This window comes from Brassica oleracea, chromosome C3 (assembly GCF_000695525.1).
Source record: "Brassica oleracea var. oleracea cultivar TO1000 chromosome C3, BOL, whole genome shotgun sequence".
Taxonomy (NCBI): domain Eukaryota; kingdom Viridiplantae; phylum Streptophyta; class Magnoliopsida; order Brassicales; family Brassicaceae; genus Brassica; species Brassica oleracea.
This window is the reverse complement of record NC_027750.1, coordinates 35,810,896-35,832,044: the sequence shown is the minus strand read 5'-3', so window position 1 is coordinate 35,832,044 and position 21,149 is coordinate 35,810,896. Positions and strand designations below refer to the sequence as shown.

The window sequence follows — 21,149 nt, the reverse complement described above, 5'->3', positions numbered from 1 at the left end:
GATCCGTAAGTTTTATTAATAACTATTTCAAAAATAGTAATATCTATATATAAAAATTAATTTATTTAATATATTTTTATTTTTATAATAGTATATATAAATTTTGTAATATTATACATAGAAATAATTAAAAACATTATATATTTTTTTTATTTTTAAATTATTTTTAATATTTTTATATATTAATATTATTTTTATTTATTTTAAGGATCCAAATCCGGATCCGGATATTACAATTTTTAGAAGGATATCCGACACCCGGATATCCGAGAACCCCGGATCCGGATAAAGATAGTAAAATTATGGATCCGCCGGATAAGGATCTGAATCCGGATACCTTAAAATTGTCCGGATATCCGATCCTCTCAGGCCTACTGATGATAAGTTGATAACTGTTGTCGAAGTTACCCTACATGAAATAAGTAACTTGGTTTTTACCAACGCTAATAATATAAGATTAGTGGTTGAATTTGCGTTATTCTTGCCCCGTTTCAAACACATAGGCCGAACTCAGATTCAGACACCGTACACAATCATAAATACGCCAGAACAGATAAACGCACCGAATCAAGAGCTAAAGTTTTTGATAAAATAAAACTCATAACATGGACTCAGATCATTACAGGACTCATTCCATATGTATTACCCTATCAATGTAATAATACAAATTCTTCTGAATGGTCCAAGAATCACTATCATCTAGATATTTAGCAGCAGCTACCCCTGTGAATCTGAGAAGATGTAAAAGGTTCTTAGACCTTCTTCTTCTTCTTGTCCAGGTATGGATATTTCTGGTACAATGAGATACTACTGATCACGAGAGGAAGAGCTACGAGACAATAAGATGAAGGCGGTTTTCCTTCAAACGCAAACTGCAGCAGAGCGGTGACAAGTAATGCCGAGACAATCACAAATCCCTTTGGAATAAAAACAAAAACACATTGCACATAAGCTTCAGTTTTTGTTGAATAGTATTGAACTGTGTAAGAAATGATTAGGAAGCTTCTTTGTTTTTTACCTTTCTTACACCACCAGCATGTGATGTAACTAGGCCAACGAGTATTCCACCGAGAGCATTGCTTATAACTGGGACCTGTAAGAACAATCACAGTGCATTAGAAACATTTAGCAATAAGAGTCTTACCATCGAGATGGAGAAAGCAGTTTACCAGGGTTAAAGCAGTCCAACCATGAAAGAAACCATGTCTTTTGATGGCTTCACCATCTGGAGATTTAAGGGTACTTGCTAACATGCAGAGGCTTCCAACAATAGACATTTCTACTGTCATTAAGTATGATGAATGCTTCTTGACCTGAGAAGCCCATTGACATAGAGAAGAGGCTAAACCCGAGAGCACAGAGGCTACCAAGACCGGGATGATTCCAGAAAACAGCACCTGTTCCGGATTAATGCCACTTGAAGAAGTCTTGTTAGAGCCTTCACCAACACTTAGAAGGACTGCTGCCATGATCAATAAACACAAAGCTCCTATTTGTTGAACTGATTGCTTCTGCCTTAGTATGATGAATGTAAAGAATGCAGTGAAAAAGATTTTGGTCTGGTTGAGAATAGAAAAAGTCAAGGAGTCAAGACTCCTGTAGGAGATCTGAAGCAAACTGTTCTGAAGTGCATATATGGCTGCAGGAAGTCCAGATGCGGTCAAGGATCCCATCAACGTCCACTCTTTTGCTAACCCTTTCAAACTACCATCTCTTGCCATGAGAATCAGAGCACATACAACCTGAAAACAAAGGACATACAGCCGAAGCTTCAGAAACATCATTCCCCAACTGTCAAAAATTTCAAGAGTTTAAATCACCTTAACAATCTCGCATGTCAAAACGGATGAAGTTACAATAACCTCCTTCCTGCAAAGAAAAAAAATCAATCAAAACCATGACAAGAATAACGACAAAACTTAGGTTTCCCGATTCAAAGTTTGGAACTTTAATAACTATTATGAACAAAAATTCGCAGATTGAATCGATCAGAGCATACAAACAGATTACCCCAGAAATCAAATTGCATAAAAAACTTGTAAAATCCAAACACAAAAAAAAATCTCGCGTTTTCCAGAAACAAACACACCGAATAGGGCACTCAACTAATCACCAAGAAGAGAGATTTAGAGGGCATTAAGGTTGTACCCGATGCAGCGTTTGGAGATCAGAGGCTGTGCTCCGTACTGAAGCGTTAGCAGTAAGGAGTAAAACAAAACCTTAGGGCCCATCTTCGAAGGACTCTTTGCTCCGTTAGACGCCGCCATTGAATCCAATAGATCGCCTTCTTCGCTGTTGGTGGAGAATGTGTGTGCCTGTGCTTTTGTAGAAACTCACGACACTTCTTCTTCTTCTCAGGAGATGATCTACCAACCCGGCGTCGTTTTGTTCGACTCGTAGTTAGTTATATTTAGTAAAAACATTTTGCAAATCAGTCCATCAACTTTACTAAATCTAGCAAAAAGGAACAAACATCTCTAATTAAGTCCTTTTTCGATTATTTTCATCATATTTTGTATACTAGGATGACAAATCCAATTAAATAGAATGTGAAAACAATTATTATACAAATCAAATATATTAAATAATAAAATTTAATATTTAGATTTTTTTTGGTTTAGATGATGTAGATAGTGTATATATGGAGAGAAAAATAGCTAATTATATTCACAAAAAAATCATTGAATAAGTGAGACTGATTTTGTAAAACTCTTTGATGAATGAAAATCTGAGCCAATCGTTCAAAACGTGATTTCGAAATGTGAAAGGCCAAAATACTGTATATAGCATGTGGTAATGTTTTTATAACTTCTCCAACTTGGACAATGATTTTTCCTGGATATAGAGATTTCTCTACCAATCACAATAATGAGTCCAAAATAAAAGAAAACAAAAAGATTAGGGTTATAAAGTGAAATGTCAGAATCAACGGCTGCGATTGAAACTTGAAAGCCTCCCTATAGAAATAAATACAACTCTTCTTCAATCCATTTGTTTATCAGAGAAGACTGTTCCTTTGCCACATCACCACAATGTGTGGGATACTGGCAGTCCTTGGTTGCATCGACAACTCTCAAGCTAAACGTTCTCGTATCATCGAGCTCTCTCGCAGGTACTCTTCCCTCCCTTTCTCATTGAATCATCCATTGACAATAAAGCAATGCGACAATCGTTTTATGAATTCGTATTCCAAAGGTTTCAACTTTTAATCATGGGCAATGTGTTTCTTTCAAAAAGATGTCATCTTTATGTTTGTGTATAGATTGAGGCATAGAGGTCCTGACTGGAGTGGACTCCATAGCCATGAAGATTGTTACCTTGCTCATGAGCGTTTAGCCATCATTGACCCAACTTCCGGAGACCAGCCTCTCTATAACCAAGACAAGACCGTCGTTGTCACTGTACTTTTCTCTTTCGATACCTTCTTTGTTGCTTTCTTCTCAATAACTATCATCTGAATACGGTCAATCAAAAAATGTGGAAATGATTTTCAGGTCAATGGAGAGATATACAACCACAAGATCCTGCGTGAGAAGCTGAAGTCTCATCAGTTCTGGACTGGTAGTGACTGTGAAGTCATTGCTCATCTTGTAAGTTAAAAGATTCTGAATAGTTTAGTTAGTTGCTCTAAGCTTTCAATTGTAATTCTGAACATCTACATTGTTTGCAGTATGAAGAACATGGAGAGGAGTTTATTGACATGTTGGATGGAATGTTTGCCTTTGTCCTTCTTGATACACGTGACAAGAGTTTTATAGCTGCAAGGGACGCTATTGGTGTCATCCCCTTATACATTGGATGGGGTGTTGATGGTATTTATACTTTAATGGTTTAAGATCTGGTCTCATCAAGTAGTATCTAAAGTTTAGTAACTCTTCTTAATAGGTTCTGTCTGGTTTGCTTCTGAGATGAAGGCACTTAGTGATGATTGTGAGCAGTTTATGGCTTTCCCTCCAGGCCACATCTATTCAAGTAAACAAGGTATTGTATTATTATTATTATTATTATACCATTAAATTAAATTTGAGGCATTTTTTACGCTTTGTAGTTTCATTTGAAAATTGTGTTTACCTTGTAGGAGGGCTTAGGAGGTGGTACAATCCTCCATGGTACTCTGAGCTGGTTCCTTCAACCCTTCCTTCAACCCCATATGATCCTTTAGTCCTCCGCAATGCCTTTGAGCAGGTTTTTATCCTCAAAATGTTCAGTCCTATTGCTGTAAAAGGTTTTTGAAGCATGAACGTAATATTTTTTGTAGGCTGTGATAAAGAGACTAATGACTGATGTGCCTTTCGGAGTTCTTCTCTCTGGAGGTTTAGACTCCTCCCTCGTTGCTTCAGTTGCACTACACCATTTGGAAAAATCTGAAGCTGCTCAATGGGGTTCACAGTTGCATACATTTTGCATTGGTTTGAAGGTTTTAAACTTATCACCAGAGTTTGCCCCGTGGGAGATACTTACTATATATATATATATTCTGTTGTTGCTTTTCAGGGGTCGCCGGATCTTAAAGCTGGCAGAGAAGTTGCTAACTATCTTGGGACACGCCACCACGAGTTTCATTTTACAGTTCAGGACGGGATAGATGCGATAGAGGAAGTCATTTACCATATTGAGACATATGACGTGACTACCATAAGAGCTAGCACGCCAATGTTTCTCATGTCCAGAAAAATCAAATCTGGTTCTGCAACTATCTATCAATGCTATTTGAGTTTGTTGATTTGTATCAAAATCTGTTTTCTTAAATACAATCTAGAGCACAAGCTAAAGCAAAAGCTTCGTAATCTAAGCAACTACAGCTTTTACAGTCTCTACTACTGCTACAACATGCACAAAGCTTCTCTTTCTTATTGATCAACGTCTTCTTCATCTCTAAAGCTTGGACTTTCAAACCTATCTTCAACAAGACAGGGCTCCCATCTCCAAACAGCGGGGTTTTTGATTCACTCATCACTACAAATCTCCATCTCCATGCCCCTTGACTCGAAAACCGATTCCCACGAGACTTCCCCTCTCCCTACAACCTCTGATCTCGATGACTTCCTTAAAAAAGAAGCTGTTTTCCTCCTCCTTAGCTCGAAAACGACTCTTTGTTGCTTTAACTCCTCGACTGCTGCTTCGTTGCCTTGACACTCCAGACCAAAAGATTGATCCCATACGAGATTTTCTGATTTCTGACAGAGCTCTCTTGTGTTTACTTCTATCTTTCTGTTGTGTCCTGCAGAGAGATAGAATCTAACGAACAGAGTACTAGCTTGTGACTTGATCTCCACGTTTCTTGCTTCTATTACTCTCACTTCGCATTTTAGTGAACTAAGTTTCTTCCCCATAACACCCATTTTTTTTTCTCTCTTACAAAATCAAGAATCAAAGATAAAATTTTGTTGATGGATATGTTGATGGAACAAAGACTCTTGTATTTATATATCCTTATGGTGGAAGGTGATCATAATATTCTATTAGTTTATGTAGTGCATAACGCATAACTTTTGAGTTTCTTAGTGGTAGTTTGTATGATTCGAGATCTTAGTAAGTGGTCCTAGATTTATCCATTGTAGAATTCCAAAGGACAACACTTTGTCACTTACTTTAGCTTTAAAGTATAGTAATAGACAGTATTCATATTAAAAATAACACAAAGGGGTTTTATAATACATGGGTGGACTAGATCATGACTTGGTGCATATCCTCATTGCTCCAATAAAAATTAACCCTTGTGTTGTGTTAATACGATGATCTTTTATAATATTATGGAAGTGAAGCAAGTTTTGATCTTCTATGTCCAAAATCTTACCAAGAATCAAACTCCAAATCTTTTAACTGGACCCACCAAAATTTAATTTGGATTTTATCACAAAATCACTGACTACACCAGAAGAAGTATTAAAAATTCTGTTGCTATGTTGGAATGTAAGGTGTAACTGTGCATGAGGATTTAACCCAGAAGCCTACGTCCAAAGAGACATGCTTATTGGCCCATATAACGGCTCATTTTTCACATCTGTATTTTAAATTTGAACCCATAAGGTGGAGTTAAAGCCCTCTAACCAAATGAGTACGAAGCCTCAAATCTGGTTATACGATTGTTTTTTGTTAAGTTTTATCTCACAAGAAATCCCATCCCATCCCATCCCATCGACTATATTTACGAATTAATTATGCCACATGTCCTTTCTATAATCAATTTCTCAAAAACAAATATGACATGGCTGCTGAAATTGATGACATGGCTTCCGAAAAAATATAACATGGATAATTTCATTTAATGTTGATTTATATTTTGGCAAACTTATTAGAATATGGTAATAATTCATATATTACATTTAATATTGATATTTCTTTTTGGTAAACTTTTTTAAAATATCGTAATAACTCATATATCATCTATAAAATAAATATATTCATTTATAACATTTCAAATTTTGAAATATTATTATTTTGTATACTTATACAATTTGTATTACTAAACCTTTCAAAACTTTCTACAATTTTTAAAAAATTTAAATATCTAATCGTAAGATCATTAGTCTTATATATCTAGAAATTTTATAAATATTGTTTAGGTTAAATATTTGATAATTATACAATTTTATATTATTTTTATTAGTTTTATACAAATTGATTTAATATATATCAAATCTATATTAAATATTAGTAAGAAAATAGTAAAATCTATAATATTTAATAAAATTTATTTTTAAATAAGTTAGATTAAAAAAATTTTTACTGCAGGAAAACACCTAGTACAAATTAACTAACGAGTAATTTTAACACAAAGCCCTAAAAGTACGCAACCTTTTTTTTTTGTAACTGTAAAAGTACGCAACCTTGAATTGTCTAAAATCCCCTATATATTAATCTTGTAGCATCAACGTATTTTCGTAACCACGTGTCATCACGAGAATGATTCGTAGATTTGTTAGAAAAATAAGTTGGTTCATATAAACATATACTATGCTTTTCACTAATCTAACTATCAAATTAATTAATAGTGTACAAAAGAATATTTTTTCTTTCTTTAAATAAAAGCTACGGAATTAACTAATATGATTAACATATATATGATAATTAATGATTATGAATATACATATTTGATAAAAAAATCTTGTTTAATTTTATACTATAAAAGAAATTAAACAATCACATTAAGCATATAATAAAAAATTAGATTTTTTCTTATATGTTATATTTTGAATTTTTTAAAACGACTATAAATTACTAAAAAAGGTAAAAGTCCCACATTGAAAATTTTGTGATCAATGGTTTTGACTTTTTTTGTTCAAACAAGATACAAATGATCATATATCATAGGGGTGGGCATTCGAATACACATTTGGGTTTGTATCGGATATTTCAGTATAAAGGTATAGAACCGGTTCAGGTATTTCTACACTTCGAGTCGGGTTCGGGTATTTTATGTTCGGGTTTGGATATTTTGGGTCGGGTTCAAATATTTAAATTTTGAAAAAAAAAAAAAAATTATTTATTGTTTAAGTTTTTTGTATTTAAAATATATTTTAACTTAACTGGTTTTATAATTTTTAAAAGGTTAAACTATTAATAGGTTTGGAGATAAAACTTTAAAAATAGAAAGACACTAATTTAGTTGTTGTTTTGAAAATTTAGATGCAACTTTTGTTAATGCAAGAAACAAGAGCTTGATATGTATTTTAAGTGAGTAGAAAATGATTTTGTCCATAATTATATGTATATTATCTAATTTTGAGCAATAAAGATCATTAATATAAATATTTTGAATAAAATGAGAGAAATAAACTAGAAGTATATGGTTAAGTATACTTATGTTTGATTATCTTCGGATATCCATTCGGATTCGGATATTACCCGTTCGGATTCAGATATTACCCGAACTGGTGAAATAAGTAATTTGTTTTATTGTTCTAATTAGATGATTTTTAGACGGAGCTGATGAATATATACTAGACATACATTTATATTTCGAGTCTGCACTTATATTTAGAGTCTGCACTTATATTCTCTAACAGCTTGATATATTAGATTTTAACACTAACCTGTTAATATAGTTTGCCGGTGATTTTTTTCAAAATTTTAATTCTTAGATATGTATATGGAGTTAAACTAATTTTTACAGATGACTTTTTTTTTTTAATTGACACTTATGTAATTCACTGAATTCATAAAAGAAGTTAAAAAAAAAAAACTTAACTCATATCAATGAAACAAAAACGAGAATGAAAGCACAATTATATAGAGGTAGAAAATGAAATCACTTATGGAGAGTCAATAGTAAACAAATCGAGAGCAGAAAACATAATCTCTTACAGTCGATATTGCCTATTTGGTTTTGGTGATTTGTGTCAGCCGCAAAACTTAATATCCTTTTGTGCATAAGAAGTCTTAAAAATAATTAAAATGAGATGTAATACGTTAACTCTTCCACAATGATGATATATTTAAGAGACCAACATTTGTATTCGTCATTTTATAATCGATAAAGATTGTAGTGTTGCAAAATGTTAAATTATTTCATAAACAAACATTATTATAAGAAATCACCCCGCACATGCACACGGATTATCATCTATTATTAGTTTGCATGCTAAGAATATACCACATCTAGCAGCTTGCTATATCTCTTGTTAATGTATGGATTAATAAACTGACTTTTCTAGGATACAGAAATTGATAATAATTCATCTCCCAAAGCATCATCTTAGCCGGCTGTTATTTTGAAATTCATCTCCATCTCTGATGGATTTCATATGTTTATATTAAGTTTTATCTAAGTTTGTAAAGTTTTTTTTCGTTTCTTTCCATTGTTTCTTTGATTTTATTCGATTCCACTTTTCAAAGAATGATTTTGGAAAGCTGAGATCTATTCTCGTTCTGGGTGGTTCCATCGAGCTTATTATTATCTATAAAGATGGCTTTTGATATTAGATTTCAGTTTCTTCGAGTTTTATTAGATTTTGGTTAGTTTGAATCAAATTTCTCTGAAACGATGGTGCGGATTGGCTACTGATTTCCTGTTTCTATGGCATTCAGCTGCTCTTTTCCTGAGCCTCTCGTTCCGGTGTGTCCGGTGGTTCTCCGGTTAGACTTTCTGACAACGTTTTCGGAATCGATGAAGAAAGGGATGTCTCTGCTCTACCGCCAAGTGTCCATCTGCCGCCTGCGCGACGTGTTTGATCATGAGCTGTCGAGTCTTTTTTTTCTTTTGGGCTTGTTCTTTGAGCCTCTTTCTTGTTTTTGTACTATGCTGGTTTTTTGGCTTTTAATAAATTGAGATGACAAAAAAATACATCTTAAAATAAATAAATATAAACCATTAAAACGAACACAAACATTTTTTCTAATCTTAGGATGTTTTAAGTCCATAGAGAGACTTTTTTGAAAAGATTTTTTATTTATTTTTATTTTTTTAAAAGAGAGACTTAGATATATTAATCTCTAAAGAGATAGTGTGGTCCACCGATGGACTCATTCCAGTAATAAGGCCTAAAACATGACTTTGTATTAGTGTGAACTACACAGTTTTAATCTCGTGAGATGAACCCGGATCTCTCCGTAGTCCGCCTACCACTAACACCCCAGAACACAAAATCATAAGATTATAATTTCTTTTCAATGTTTAAATATTTGGGAGATGTAGCTGGTCAAATGGAATGTCCACTTAAAAGTATACAAATCTTTTACTTTCGTCATTTAAGATTTGATACATTTAAGTACAGGTTTTCTATCTCTATCAAAAAATTTATATTTCTAATAACATTTGAGAATCTTTTAGCAAAATAAGTAAAATAAACAACATTTGAGAATTAGTCCGTCTACATCAGATATTATAATCTAACTACATTTATTAAATTTCCTCTCTGTGTAATTGTACATAACAGCAGTGGATCACCTGAACGTTAACATTGATATAAGAAATATTACACGAGCAAATTAACTTAATGACAGTCTACATCTCAGTTAATGATCATGCTTATGAAGTTAGATCACCACAACTATTTCGTGTCATTTTCTTTTCTTCTCTGGTAATATTTTTTCTTATTATTCTTATATACAAAACGAATATATGACTATTTATTAGTTTATTATGTAGAATAGTAGATCATATACACAATCAATCAAATACGAATGGGTTTGTTGGATGCTACGCCGTTATTCACTTTTCTCTCATCCAGCTTAATTTGCTTCCCCCTGCACTCTAAGCTACAAAATGCGTTGTCCCCCCTGCGACAAAAAGTACAAATATAACATTTTCCATCATATGCGATAAATGATTACTTATACGATATCTATAAAGATATACGCAATATTAATAAACATATATTTAAAGGGTTGATTTAGAAACATAAATACGTACCTATACATATAAATGTCACGACGATGGCAGAGATTTTGATTGCAGAGGCTACAAGTCCTCAAGAAGTCATTATCGTTCTTAGTAGATATCATCACCGTCGGATTATGAATGGTTAGATGATCAGACGGCTGAGATGCAATATGATAGGTCGTGGCTGTATCGTCTGTGATCGTTCTCATGATTGCTGTTCTCTTGATCAAAGAGCCGCGACGCTTTCCCAAGACCATTCTTTCTCTCTCTAATAAGAAGCGTGTGAATTCAAGTGGGAGATAGGAGGCAATGGGGATGAGCAATAGAAGCAAAACACAAGTTATTTAAGGATCAAATGCTATAATGACCCACTTGGGTATAAAAAAAAATCTACTTTAGACCTCTTTCAATTTGAATTTCTTTTTGAATTAAATTTAATATAAAAAAGAACAAAATGTCCCAAAAACCTGAAAACTTTAAATTATTTATCAATCCAACCATATATATTCGGACTCAAACCCATGTATCCAAAATCCGGCCCAGATTTATTTATTATTTTTAATATTAAAAATTAATTTTATTAGTTATACCAGTTGTATTACCTGTACAGTTATACCAATTATATTAGTTGTACTGTTGTACATTTGAACTAGTTGTACAATTTTATTAGTTATACTAGTTATTCTCGATGGATAACGGTGGCAGACAAATCTGAACGGTAAACTTTACCGAATCTGGCGTGTCCAAGATCAGACCACATGTCCATCCCTTGATTTGTCAAGACCACCCACAAAGGCATCTCGCGGCCTACAAAACCTCGACTTCAAAAGAGAAGATTCAGCTCCGAAACTCTAACCACAAAATCTATTAATAGTGTTTGTAAACCTCAGTCAGCACAACTATTATTCGTTGTGTGGTTAAACTTGTAATATGTTGTGATTAGTTTATTTTCTATAATATTATATTTAACTTTTCTGTAAAATATAATATTATATACAACATTGTAATATGTTGTATTAGTTGTACTATTTATAAAATTTAATATGGAACTTTTTAATATTTATTAGTTGTATTAATTGTACTAGTTGTACTGTTTTTGAAAAAAACGCATCTTTATTTTTTTGCTCGTATTAGTTGTACTATTTATAAAATTTAATATGGAACTTTTTAATATTTATTAGTTGTATTAATTGTACTAGTTGTACTGTTTTTGAAAAAAACGCATCTTTATTTTTTTGCTCGTATTAGTTGTACTATTTATAAAATTTAATATGGAACTTTTTAATATTTATTAGTTGTATTAATTGTACTAGTTGTACTGTTTTTGAAAAAAACGCATCTTTATTTTTTTGCTCGTATTAGTTGTACTATTTATAAAATTTAATATGGATTTTTTTTTAATATTTATTAGTTGTATTAATTGTACTAGTTGTACTGTTTTTGAAAAAAACGCATCTTTATTTTTTTGCTCGTATTAGTTGTACTATTTATAAAATTTAATATGGATTTTTTTTTAATATTTATTAGTTGTATTAATTGTACTAGTTGTACTGTTTTTGAAAAAAAATGCATCTTTATTATTTTTTTGCTCGTATTAGCTGTACTATTTATAAAATTTAATATGGAATTTTTTTTAATGTTTATTAGTTGTATTAGTTGTACTGCTTTTGAAAAAAAAAAACGCATCTTTATTTTTTTGCTCTCTAAACCTATGTTACATGGAAACGAAAGCGGGTACGCGGAAGCGTATGAAAGTGTATAAGCGAGATTTATTCATTTGTAATAATTTTGAAATGATTTCATATTAAAAATGTAAAAATGCATATAAATTAAGTTTAAAAGAAATAACAAAAATATGATCTAACACTTCAAAATATTTCTCAAAAATAAATAACAAAAAGACTAATATTTTTATATAAATAATTATGGTTTTCTCTAATATTATTTTCTTCATTTTTTGAATAGTTAAAAAATCATAGTACAAAAAATTACAAATCTAATAGTTATTTTTTTTTTTCAATTTTATGTACAATTCAAAAGTATAGAAAAATTAAATTTTAGAAATATTATCAGTTTTTGGGGTTTTTAATGATTCAATCAGGATTGGGTCACGGTTAATCATAATCTTTTAGATTTTTACCCAGTTTTATTAGATTTTTAAATAACGAATTTTTACTAAATTTGAATTGGATTATATACAGATCATCGGGTTTATCGGTTCAACCGCGGATCCGGGTAGGATATGAAAGCACTGAATATATGTTTTTAACACAAATATGTAGATAAAAAAATAGTATTTAATACCAACCAACATTTTTATCCAAAAATAAAACTCACGCTTTAAAAGCGTGGATCAATATCTAGTAATGTTTAAAACATGATACACGTTTAAAACGTGATGCACAATACAAAATGAAATAACATAGTTGTACTAGTATTTGAGTTGTACCGGTTTGTACATAGTTGTACTAGTTTTTGAGTTGTACCGGCTTGTACATAGTTGTACATTGACAGTGAAATCGAAAAAACTAGTTGTACCATGTAAAATTTAAACTTACCTCAGTTGTACCACTTCTTTATGTACACATGCCAAATTAAATCATCAATTTTGTTAAAATACATTTCATGTATGTTTTCCAAAAATTATGTGGACAAAGAAGTTAACAAAACTTAAAAGTATAAGGTAGATCATCCAAACATGTGTGATGGTGGAATAGTTGTCAATTTTTTTTTGAAAATCTTTAAAAAATTAGGGGAAATCTCTATGAACATTTATCAATTTTGGTATTTGATTTCATTTCATATGAAATACCCATTTGGTTTTGTCAAATTATAAAATAACAAAGTTGTACCAATTATACTAGTAATAGCGGCTTGGTATATAATTTTTAAGCATTTGGTATCACTACTATATAAAAGATACTAATTTTAAAGCTTCTCGAGGGTCCACGTCAGCACAAATATTCCCTACCAATCGTTAAGGCAGGTCATCTTGATTTCTGGTGAAAATCGTACTGGACCATTGTAAGATGTTGTTAGGCTTAAACAAGTTTTCTCTATTTGGCCCGAAATATATAAACCCTATAGCCCATGTAGACCATATCATCCTTTTCGTTTTATCCAAACCTAATTTGTAACGACCGTCAGACAGTCCAAGTTCTGATTGCCTTTTCGCCGACGTAACCGCAGCAACAATGAGAATCTGTTTTCAAAGCTTCTTGATTACTAACCAATTTGAAACGCAGCTAATTAACTCGCCACCTCCTCCCTCTTGGGCCTCTTTCGTTGTCGTTCAGAATCATCAAAGTTTTCACATTCCCTCAAATTCATCAAAACTTTCCTGAAATTTGCCATGGCAAACCGATCGCCGGAAACCACCGCTAATGGCCAATCGTCTGAAACCACTGTAAGGGTTCTTCTGCGATTTTGTTCGAACATGTTTTACTAGGCAGTGGAGACTCTAAACTGTTTCAGGCTTATCCATTTTTGAGAAGCTTGCAATAGGTATGTATTGTGACGTCTTGCTATCTTAATTTACATGTTTCGATGTATAAAATAATTAGATCCTTCTACGAACTATAGGTATTGTCGTTGAGGGTTCATCGCTCCTAACCGCCTAGAAAGTAAAGAGTTATGCAAGTCGCCTTAAACGTGGTGGTCTTCAATCACCGGGAAGGGATCTTTAGTGAAAGCTTTGTAATAGCCTTTCGTCTCAGTTTACTATAGTTTTCTGACTGTCATTTGTGCTTTGATCTTCCATGTTTGGTACGACACTGAACGCCTTGCTCCTGCTACGTACAAAGCATCACTTGACATCTGTTCAGTTTTCTTTGAAAAGTGATCTTGGGAGTTGTCTGTGATCTTTTTATGTTCGATCTTTTATATATTGTGAGTTTGTTAGGAACGAGGAAGAACAAGCGTTTGAGAGAATTGAGGGAAATGGAGGAGTTCGAGCTCCATCACTGTTTAAGTTTCCCACTTTTGATTCATGATTTCACTTCCTCTATTTCAGATCATTGGTTTGGTTTTTGAAAGCTCTTGATCTGGTGTTTAGGTTGTTGGAGGTTTAAAAGATGGAGATGAAGCTTCACTGGAGAGGATTCGCCATCTGGTTTTTGTTTTCTAATTCTCAATCGCTGTTTTGATGATAACACAATCCAAACCGAATGTGAGCAATGCAGTTTCAGTTTGTCTGCTTTGTTTTTTAATGAAAGCTGTGGTCTTTTGTATAGTTTGTTATTTGATTTAAAGTTTTGGGTCTCTAATTTCAAAATTTGCATTTACACCATTATTGACCTCTAAACGAAACATAACCATACCATTTGTTTCCTTTCTCTTACGTTTTCTATGTTTATGTTTTCCAAGGACCAACTGAAAATGGGCAAATTGATTTCAAGGAGATGTAATCTGTGACACAACTTCAAGGTCTGCATAGCACAAGAACGATGTCCGAGCAAGCGCAGCTTCATCTGGTCATCACTTTGTCTTCTAATGCTATGAGAATTACTTTATATTGCTTCAATCTGTCAGTCAACGCCATTACATGTAGCGTAACATGTAAAAGTTTTGTTATCTAGAAAAGTTACTTTGTTTATTTAAATTGATTTGTGTGACTGTGTAGTTTAATTATTTTTTATCCTTAGCCCACACCTTGGTATGTTGACGAGTTTGTCTTCTGTGACTTTTTTACTTTTTTTTTTCTTTCAATGGTGTTTGTATGTTACTGTCTACATTCGTTTCCTGCAGCTAATGATGTCTGACGGTTCACTTGCTGAACTGAAGAAAAAGAAGTCTGTGAATGTTTTAATTGTGCCTATTCGACTATGGTGTTTTCATGATTATGTGTCTCACATTGTTTTTCTTCATTTAATGAGCTTGATTCAACCTACCAATAAAAACGAAAACAATTTTGTGGTAGAGTTTGAAATTATTTATATGAACGAAAAATCAAAAAGAAGATGAAAAAGTTAAAATTATAAAGGAACCTTAAAAATTTGTTGTTAATATGACCTATCAATAAAAAAACAAATTTGAATAATTCTTAATATATTAAAATGAGTCTCTAATGTTCCGATTTATTCGTTTACAAACCATAACAACACAAGTTTTACTCCTCACTCAAGTAACAAACCTGAGAATTATAGAACTGAACACAATAGCATATTAAGCAATACATTGCTAAAACTAGGAAAAAAATGTTTATATCAGCTTTTACAATTTAAACTCAAATTATATCTTTTATTGCTTTTTCAATAAAATAGTTTGAAGTACATAATATTTCCAATTGAAATGAAAAATAATAATTTTCTTTGGTTAATAATTATAAGAAAACAAAAAATAAAATGTAAAATTTTAAAAATAGTAAAACAATGTATGTATAGTGTGGGCAAAACAAATTACTAAATTTAGATGGTGATATCTCATACTTTCATGGTAACAATAAGCAAATAAGCATACATGTATTGAAAATGGTGAGCGCATATAAGTTTTGTTTCCAGAGGTCTGAAATCAGGTACTCGCCTAACACAAACCATAATCTCACAAATATGCCATATATGTCTACAAGATATATTACATGGGTTACAAGATATATTACATGGGTACAAACATCTACTTAAAAAAAATGGACATACTTTCATGTGTATTAATATTTTTAAAAATATACCAAAATGCTCGATCGTTGGGTTTAGTATTAAGTTGAACACTTTTTAGATTTTCACGTTAGTAAATGTTATTTTTAAAGTTACACACTGCCAACATTCTTTCTTATGATTATTATTATTATGATGCTTCTCTAAATTAAACCACAGCCCTCTCGGATCAACATGCATAATTTATTTCTAGCTCTCTCTTCATATATTCAAAAATCCCAACTCTAATTCGCTTCCGAATTTTTGTGCATATATTGAACTTATATGAAAATTGCGCTGTAAATTTAGGTTAGGGCCAAAAGAAAAAATAGAAAAACATTAATTAAAGAAGAGCTAGATATATACCTACTTTCCAAGCTAAAAAAATTCTGAAGATTTTTTAGGATAAAAATTATTAAATGATATATTTATACTAAACTTAAAAGCAAAATTACATAACTACATTATCCGCGCGTAGCGCGGAAATGGACCTAGTAAATAGTAATAAGGGTTCAAATATGCAAAATTAAGTGAATGATATATATAATTGTACCAGTTTCTTATATTATACCATATTATCTAAACTAATACCTAAATTTTGATTTGAGTTTTGTAAAAATAAATCAAATATATTCATAAAAGTTATAGTTACGTATTTTAAGTAAATGATAATCATTAAGTTATTTTGTTTTTGTGTCTTTAGCATAAATACACTCACGTAAACATTGGAGTGTTCTGATAAAGAAAAACATTATCCTCAAGGTTTCTTCTTCAAGCTTCTTTATGCGTGAGACAACAAAAAACAAAAACCAGAGGTATAAACTGTTAATTTATTATGTTTTCAAAACAAGACCATCAAAACTTTTCACAGGTTTTGAACAGAACTGCACTTGAAGAAGTAGCTGTAAGGTTTACTCGCCAAATCGTCTCCAAAATTCCTACATTCCACAACGAGACAATCCAATAGCTGCAAGGTTTCAACACACATCAAAAGTCAAAGATGTCAAAAAGTTTTTCTTCTTCTAAAAGGGTTTTCAGTGAAATGCTTAGGTTGAGAGGCTTATCATGTTAATCATAGAGACTCTGACTGATTTTACTCATGTTGAAGATGTCTTCTTGACAGAACCTAGTCTTGGTATAGGACTTGAAAAAGCTGTTAATTCAGCTTCCTTTTCTCGATACTTAGACCTTGAAAGCAAGATTCTCCATGCAACTACATGGACACAGAGGCAACTACAAAGAAGAGTCCATAGTCTAGTGATGATTTCTGATAGGAGAATACACCGAGGAAGATACTATAAACCAATGAATTAAGAACTGCTCTCGTGCATCATCAACACGGCTCACCAGAGGTCATGGAATAAAGATGAGGGAACGGCTACCTGTAGAGCACTTGGAGAGGACATACCGCGGTGGTGAATCGTATATAGTCCTGTTCGTTTGGTTGCCGCAGGTTTCGGCGTCAGCCGCAGGACGCGGCGTTCGGACGCGGAGTCAGACGCAGCTTCCTGCGTCAACGAAACGAACAAGAGTTGACGCAGAATGTTGACGCTGCCATTGCCGCCGGTACCTGCGGCAACCAAACGAACAGCCCTTATATCGATGGAGGCGCAGTGGTTCAGCGAAAAAATCCGAGTTTTCGTCATGGGAGAGAGGAGACCGTACGGTAGACGTCATAGAGTCGATCTCATGCCGAACACCGAAGTAGTTGGGATCAGAGACGCCGCGTGTTACCGTCGCGATTGATGCCGCATGTTGTCGTCGAAGTTGAAGACCGGGAGAAGCTGCGATCCGGAGACGACGAACCCCACAGGTAAGAAGAAACGGGGAAACGACGTCGAACAATCACTTATTTTGTATTTTAATTTTGTGTCTTTAATTTCATTATAAATTAATTTTATTAAAGCTGTTAAAGTAATTTATACGATAGAGGTCTATACAGATTTTTTTGGGATGCTATAGAATACTTTTTGGCTATTTGGTTCATATGAGATTTTGGTCCGTTATTTAAGGAGTTATTAACAACTATAAGACACTTTTCTACATTTTATTATATCTTAAGACACTTTGTGCTACCAGAGTATTTTTTGGTGCTAAAAATATTAAATTGTCCTCAACTAAAGCTTCCCCTTGTTGTTGTTGCGCGTGGGTAAGTTAAATTCAGTTTCTCGTTTCTTCTCAAATCCGATCTCACGTCCGGTCTCATCTTCTCTCTATTCTTCTGTTCTAAACAAACAATAAAGCTCTCTTTTGTCTTCACGGGTCAATCCTTCTTTGTCCCAGACCTTATGTCCTAACCGTGAAAAGAGATGACTATGACGACAGAGAAGATGCTGGCTTCCGACGGTTGGGGTCGAAGTTTCCTCAAAATCCGTTTCGAAACTCTTTTTCATGGTGGGTCGGTTCACAATCAGCACCCAACACCTTCCCCTCTAATCATAAGTTGCATAATGTCTACCTACAAAACACCGATTGAAGTTATATCCTTTAGAAAAACTCTTTTTTCCTTAATTTGTGAGTTATCCAGCTCATCTCATATGATAACAAGTGAACCAAAAAAAATTGAACTTCCGATGTTTGAGCATTTCTTAAAAAATCAAAGTCTTGATTCAGTTGAGCTGTGACTATAAAATGTACTTTTTCACCATAAAGAAATTTTTTTATTATAAATCAGATGTTCTGATTTTTTGTTTTAACTCCACTAACTGAAGAGTATTAATTGAATCATAGGTTACTACTTTTGTTCGAAGATGAATCCTTACTATGGTTCGTTGGTTCGTTTTTGCTATGAACTCACTTAAAAGATGAATTCTTTTAATGACTGGACATGAGAAGTGGCGTCCATGTGTACGATATGCTGGAATGTCCACAAGAAGATATGTGTACATGTGGACATTTTAATGACGGGAGATTCACAGATCTATAACCCATTTAAAAGATTCACAATGGCGTGCATGTTTTTGGTTATTAGAAGATGACCAAATACAGTTGAGTGTTTGTAAGCAATTGTAAATTTGAATGCCAATTGTGACATTTTATGCAACGGCTGTACAATGTTGTTCAAATGTTAAAAATGTATATATGTGTACACCTGTACATGAGATTGTGTACACATGGATATACACAATCACTTGCTTTGTCCTAACAAGTGTTCGAGAAATTTGTACACAATCACTTAGGTGTACAATACAAAATAGATGTACACATGTATAGTCTTAATGTAATGTACATAAGGATAGCCTATGCGGTGGACGATTGTTAAAAACGCCCAGCAAATATGATATTGCATATGTACAAAGTATTCATTTATACATCTCAAAGCAAAAAAAAAACAGAACAAAAACATGTAAAAAGCACAAGAGATGCAGACTAGTGTCAACGTGGAGAGTTGAAGTGTCCACCAGATGAGTATGCCCGAAATATTAGACCTTTACAAACGTAACCTAGGGGGAGCAGGAGAAGCTAGTTTCCGAGATGAGCATATAAACCATGTAAGTAAAGTTGGATATCCCCGCAATGATAGAGAAGATGCAACTCTAGCTTCTGCAAGGGTAACGTTCATATGACGGCTATGCTCATCTCCAACTGCTTCTTGTAGCTTCAACTCCTTAGCCAGTGTCCACAAACTGCTTCTTCATTTCCTGTTTGAGCTCTGGATCATCACCTCCACAATCTGTTCAAATCAAAAGTTACAGAAAGAAGGAACGTCCTTACCGGAGAATACAAACGCCATAACTATATGATATATATCAGAATATGTTATGCGAGAAGACACATAAAGGGAATGGTAATGTGTTCGAATCTGATCACAGACAAATATCAGAGAGACACTAATAAAGTGACTAACATGTTCTGCAAATCAGCCTCAATTGGGATAACTAATGACTACTAACTCAGCAGCTTCAATTCTCCATTAAAAAGACTCATAAAAACGTGAGAAAGATAAAGAGTAAGGACATATATGAAGACTCCACAACAACACTATCAAATCATTTTTGTGACTTGAATGAAAAAAAAAAACAGTAAAAGGAAACAACATAGGCACATCAGCTATACAAAATCAAGTTATGTATCAAATTTAACATGTAACTGATAGATTTGCAAGGCCTACAAAATAAAATAAAAAAGACATAAGCTTGTCAGAATTTAACAAAAAAACCCCCAAAAATTCACAGCCTAACCTTCGAATTGGTACAGAAATGAGCCATCTTTTGCAAGAAATTGCATAACCTTAGACATTCCCAAAAGAAATTGGGAAAATAAAGAGAGAATGAAGACAACTTTTCACAAATATGAGGATTTTCTGGGTTAGAATTAGTCGAAATTGGAGAAGTATCGTCCGATTGGGGAATTTTGTTTTTTTTTTTCTTTTCTTTTATAAAGATTTTTTTCTTTACTCCTTTTACCATTGATGATGATGGGTAGGAGAAGATTTCATAATTAAGAAGATGAGATGAAGTAATTTTTTGAGGAAAATATTACACAAGACAGTTTTAACTTAATTATAACACAATAAGATAATTTATACTACAGACACACTTTTTTTCTAACTTCATCACATCTCTTTCAGTTTTTCAAGTTAAAACTAAACTGTATTGTAATTAGTATGACCCACTTCCATCTCTCTCTCTTCTCTCCTTGACCCAATTTCATCTTTTTTTATCTTTTTCTTCTCTATAACTTTCGCATCTTCTTCATTTTAAAATCTTTGATTTCCAATCTTTTCTTTTTTCAAAAGATTATCTTTACAAACTCCAGATTGAGCCACAAATTCAGTTCATAGTGACTGATTTACCGTCACAGATGACCATAGATATCATGATTGATCTAAGTTGACAAGTTTCCACCGCAATTCACAGGTACGACGAGCTCCACTACCATCTCCTTTCTTCTACAAAGGTCTTCTCTTCTGCAGTATCTCAAGTCCGATGGGAAACCTCAACGTCGTGCCCTCAGCCTCTCTTCCATGGTGTCCCAAGAGGTCTTTGTGGTTATTTCAGCCTCTCTTCGTGCCTCCGATGGACCGTAAAGGGACGCCGCCGCCGCATCCGAGATTGGATCACCATTGTTGAACCTTGAAATTAAGTTTTCTTAACTTTCACATGTGGTCCTTGTAATTTTAAATATTTCCACTATTGTCTTAAAACTTTCAGATTTGCAAATAAGTCTTCTTTAGTTAACCTAAAACTTCTGAA

At 33.1% G+C, this 21,149-nt stretch overlaps 4 protein-coding genes and 1 long non-coding RNA gene across 6 annotated transcripts; 2 read left to right on the top strand and 3 right to left on the bottom strand.

The window, feature by feature from the left end:
• Window positions 1-540: 540 nt before the first annotated feature.
• Window positions 541-2,387, bottom strand: LOC106328991 (CMP-sialic acid transporter 5). Its single transcript, XM_013767549.1, has 5 exons — window positions 2,149-2,387; window positions 1,821-1,869; window positions 1,170-1,742; window positions 1,019-1,093; window positions 541-917 (listed from the first exon to the last, which is right to left on the bottom strand). The coding sequence occupies exons 1-5, from the start codon at window positions 2,265-2,267 to the stop codon at window positions 753-755; spliced, it is 981 nt and encodes a 326-aa protein (XP_013623003.1). The 5' UTR covers window positions 2,268-2,387; the 3' UTR covers window positions 541-752.
• A 593-nt stretch (window positions 2,388-2,980) lies between these two features.
• LOC106334931 (asparagine synthetase [glutamine-hydrolyzing] 2) lies at window positions 2,981-4,607 on the top strand. The gene is made up of 8 exons (XM_013773325.1): window positions 2,981-3,112; window positions 3,263-3,401; window positions 3,495-3,590; window positions 3,671-3,812; window positions 3,886-3,981; window positions 4,079-4,185; window positions 4,259-4,409; window positions 4,495-4,607. Exons 1-8 carry the CDS (start codon window positions 3,033-3,035, stop codon window positions 4,509-4,511), a joined length of 828 nt encoding a protein of 275 aa, XP_013628779.1. The 5' UTR covers window positions 2,981-3,032; the 3' UTR covers window positions 4,512-4,607.
• A 93-nt stretch (window positions 4,608-4,700) lies between these two features.
• Window positions 4,701-5,380, bottom strand: LOC106334932. Its single transcript, XM_013773326.1, is given in 2 exon segments — window positions 4,701-4,967; window positions 4,969-5,380. Coding segments are annotated over 2 exon segments (597 nt in total). The 5' UTR covers window positions 5,343-5,380; the 3' UTR covers window positions 4,701-4,744.
• Window positions 5,381-10,115: 4,735 nt separating this feature from the next.
• On the bottom strand, window positions 10,116-10,653 carry LOC106334930. Its single transcript, XM_013773324.1, has 2 exons — window positions 10,355-10,653; window positions 10,116-10,221 (listed from the first exon to the last, which is right to left on the bottom strand). The coding sequence occupies exons 1-2, from the start codon at window positions 10,579-10,581 to the stop codon at window positions 10,116-10,118; spliced, it is 333 nt and encodes a 110-aa protein (XP_013628778.1). The 5' UTR covers window positions 10,582-10,653.
• Window positions 10,654-13,448: 2,795 nt separating this feature from the next.
• LOC106334929 lies at window positions 13,449-15,054 on the top strand. Of its 2 annotated transcripts, XR_001268697.1 has the most exons (4): window positions 13,449-13,828; window positions 13,907-14,288; window positions 14,379-14,492; window positions 14,690-15,054. It is a non-coding gene; the product is annotated as an uncharacterized LOC106334929 (long non-coding RNA). The 2 variants fall into 2 exon arrangements; XR_001268696.1 differs by having other exon boundaries at window positions 13,907-14,492.
• The last annotated feature ends 6,095 nt before the right edge of the window (window positions 15,055-21,149 follow it).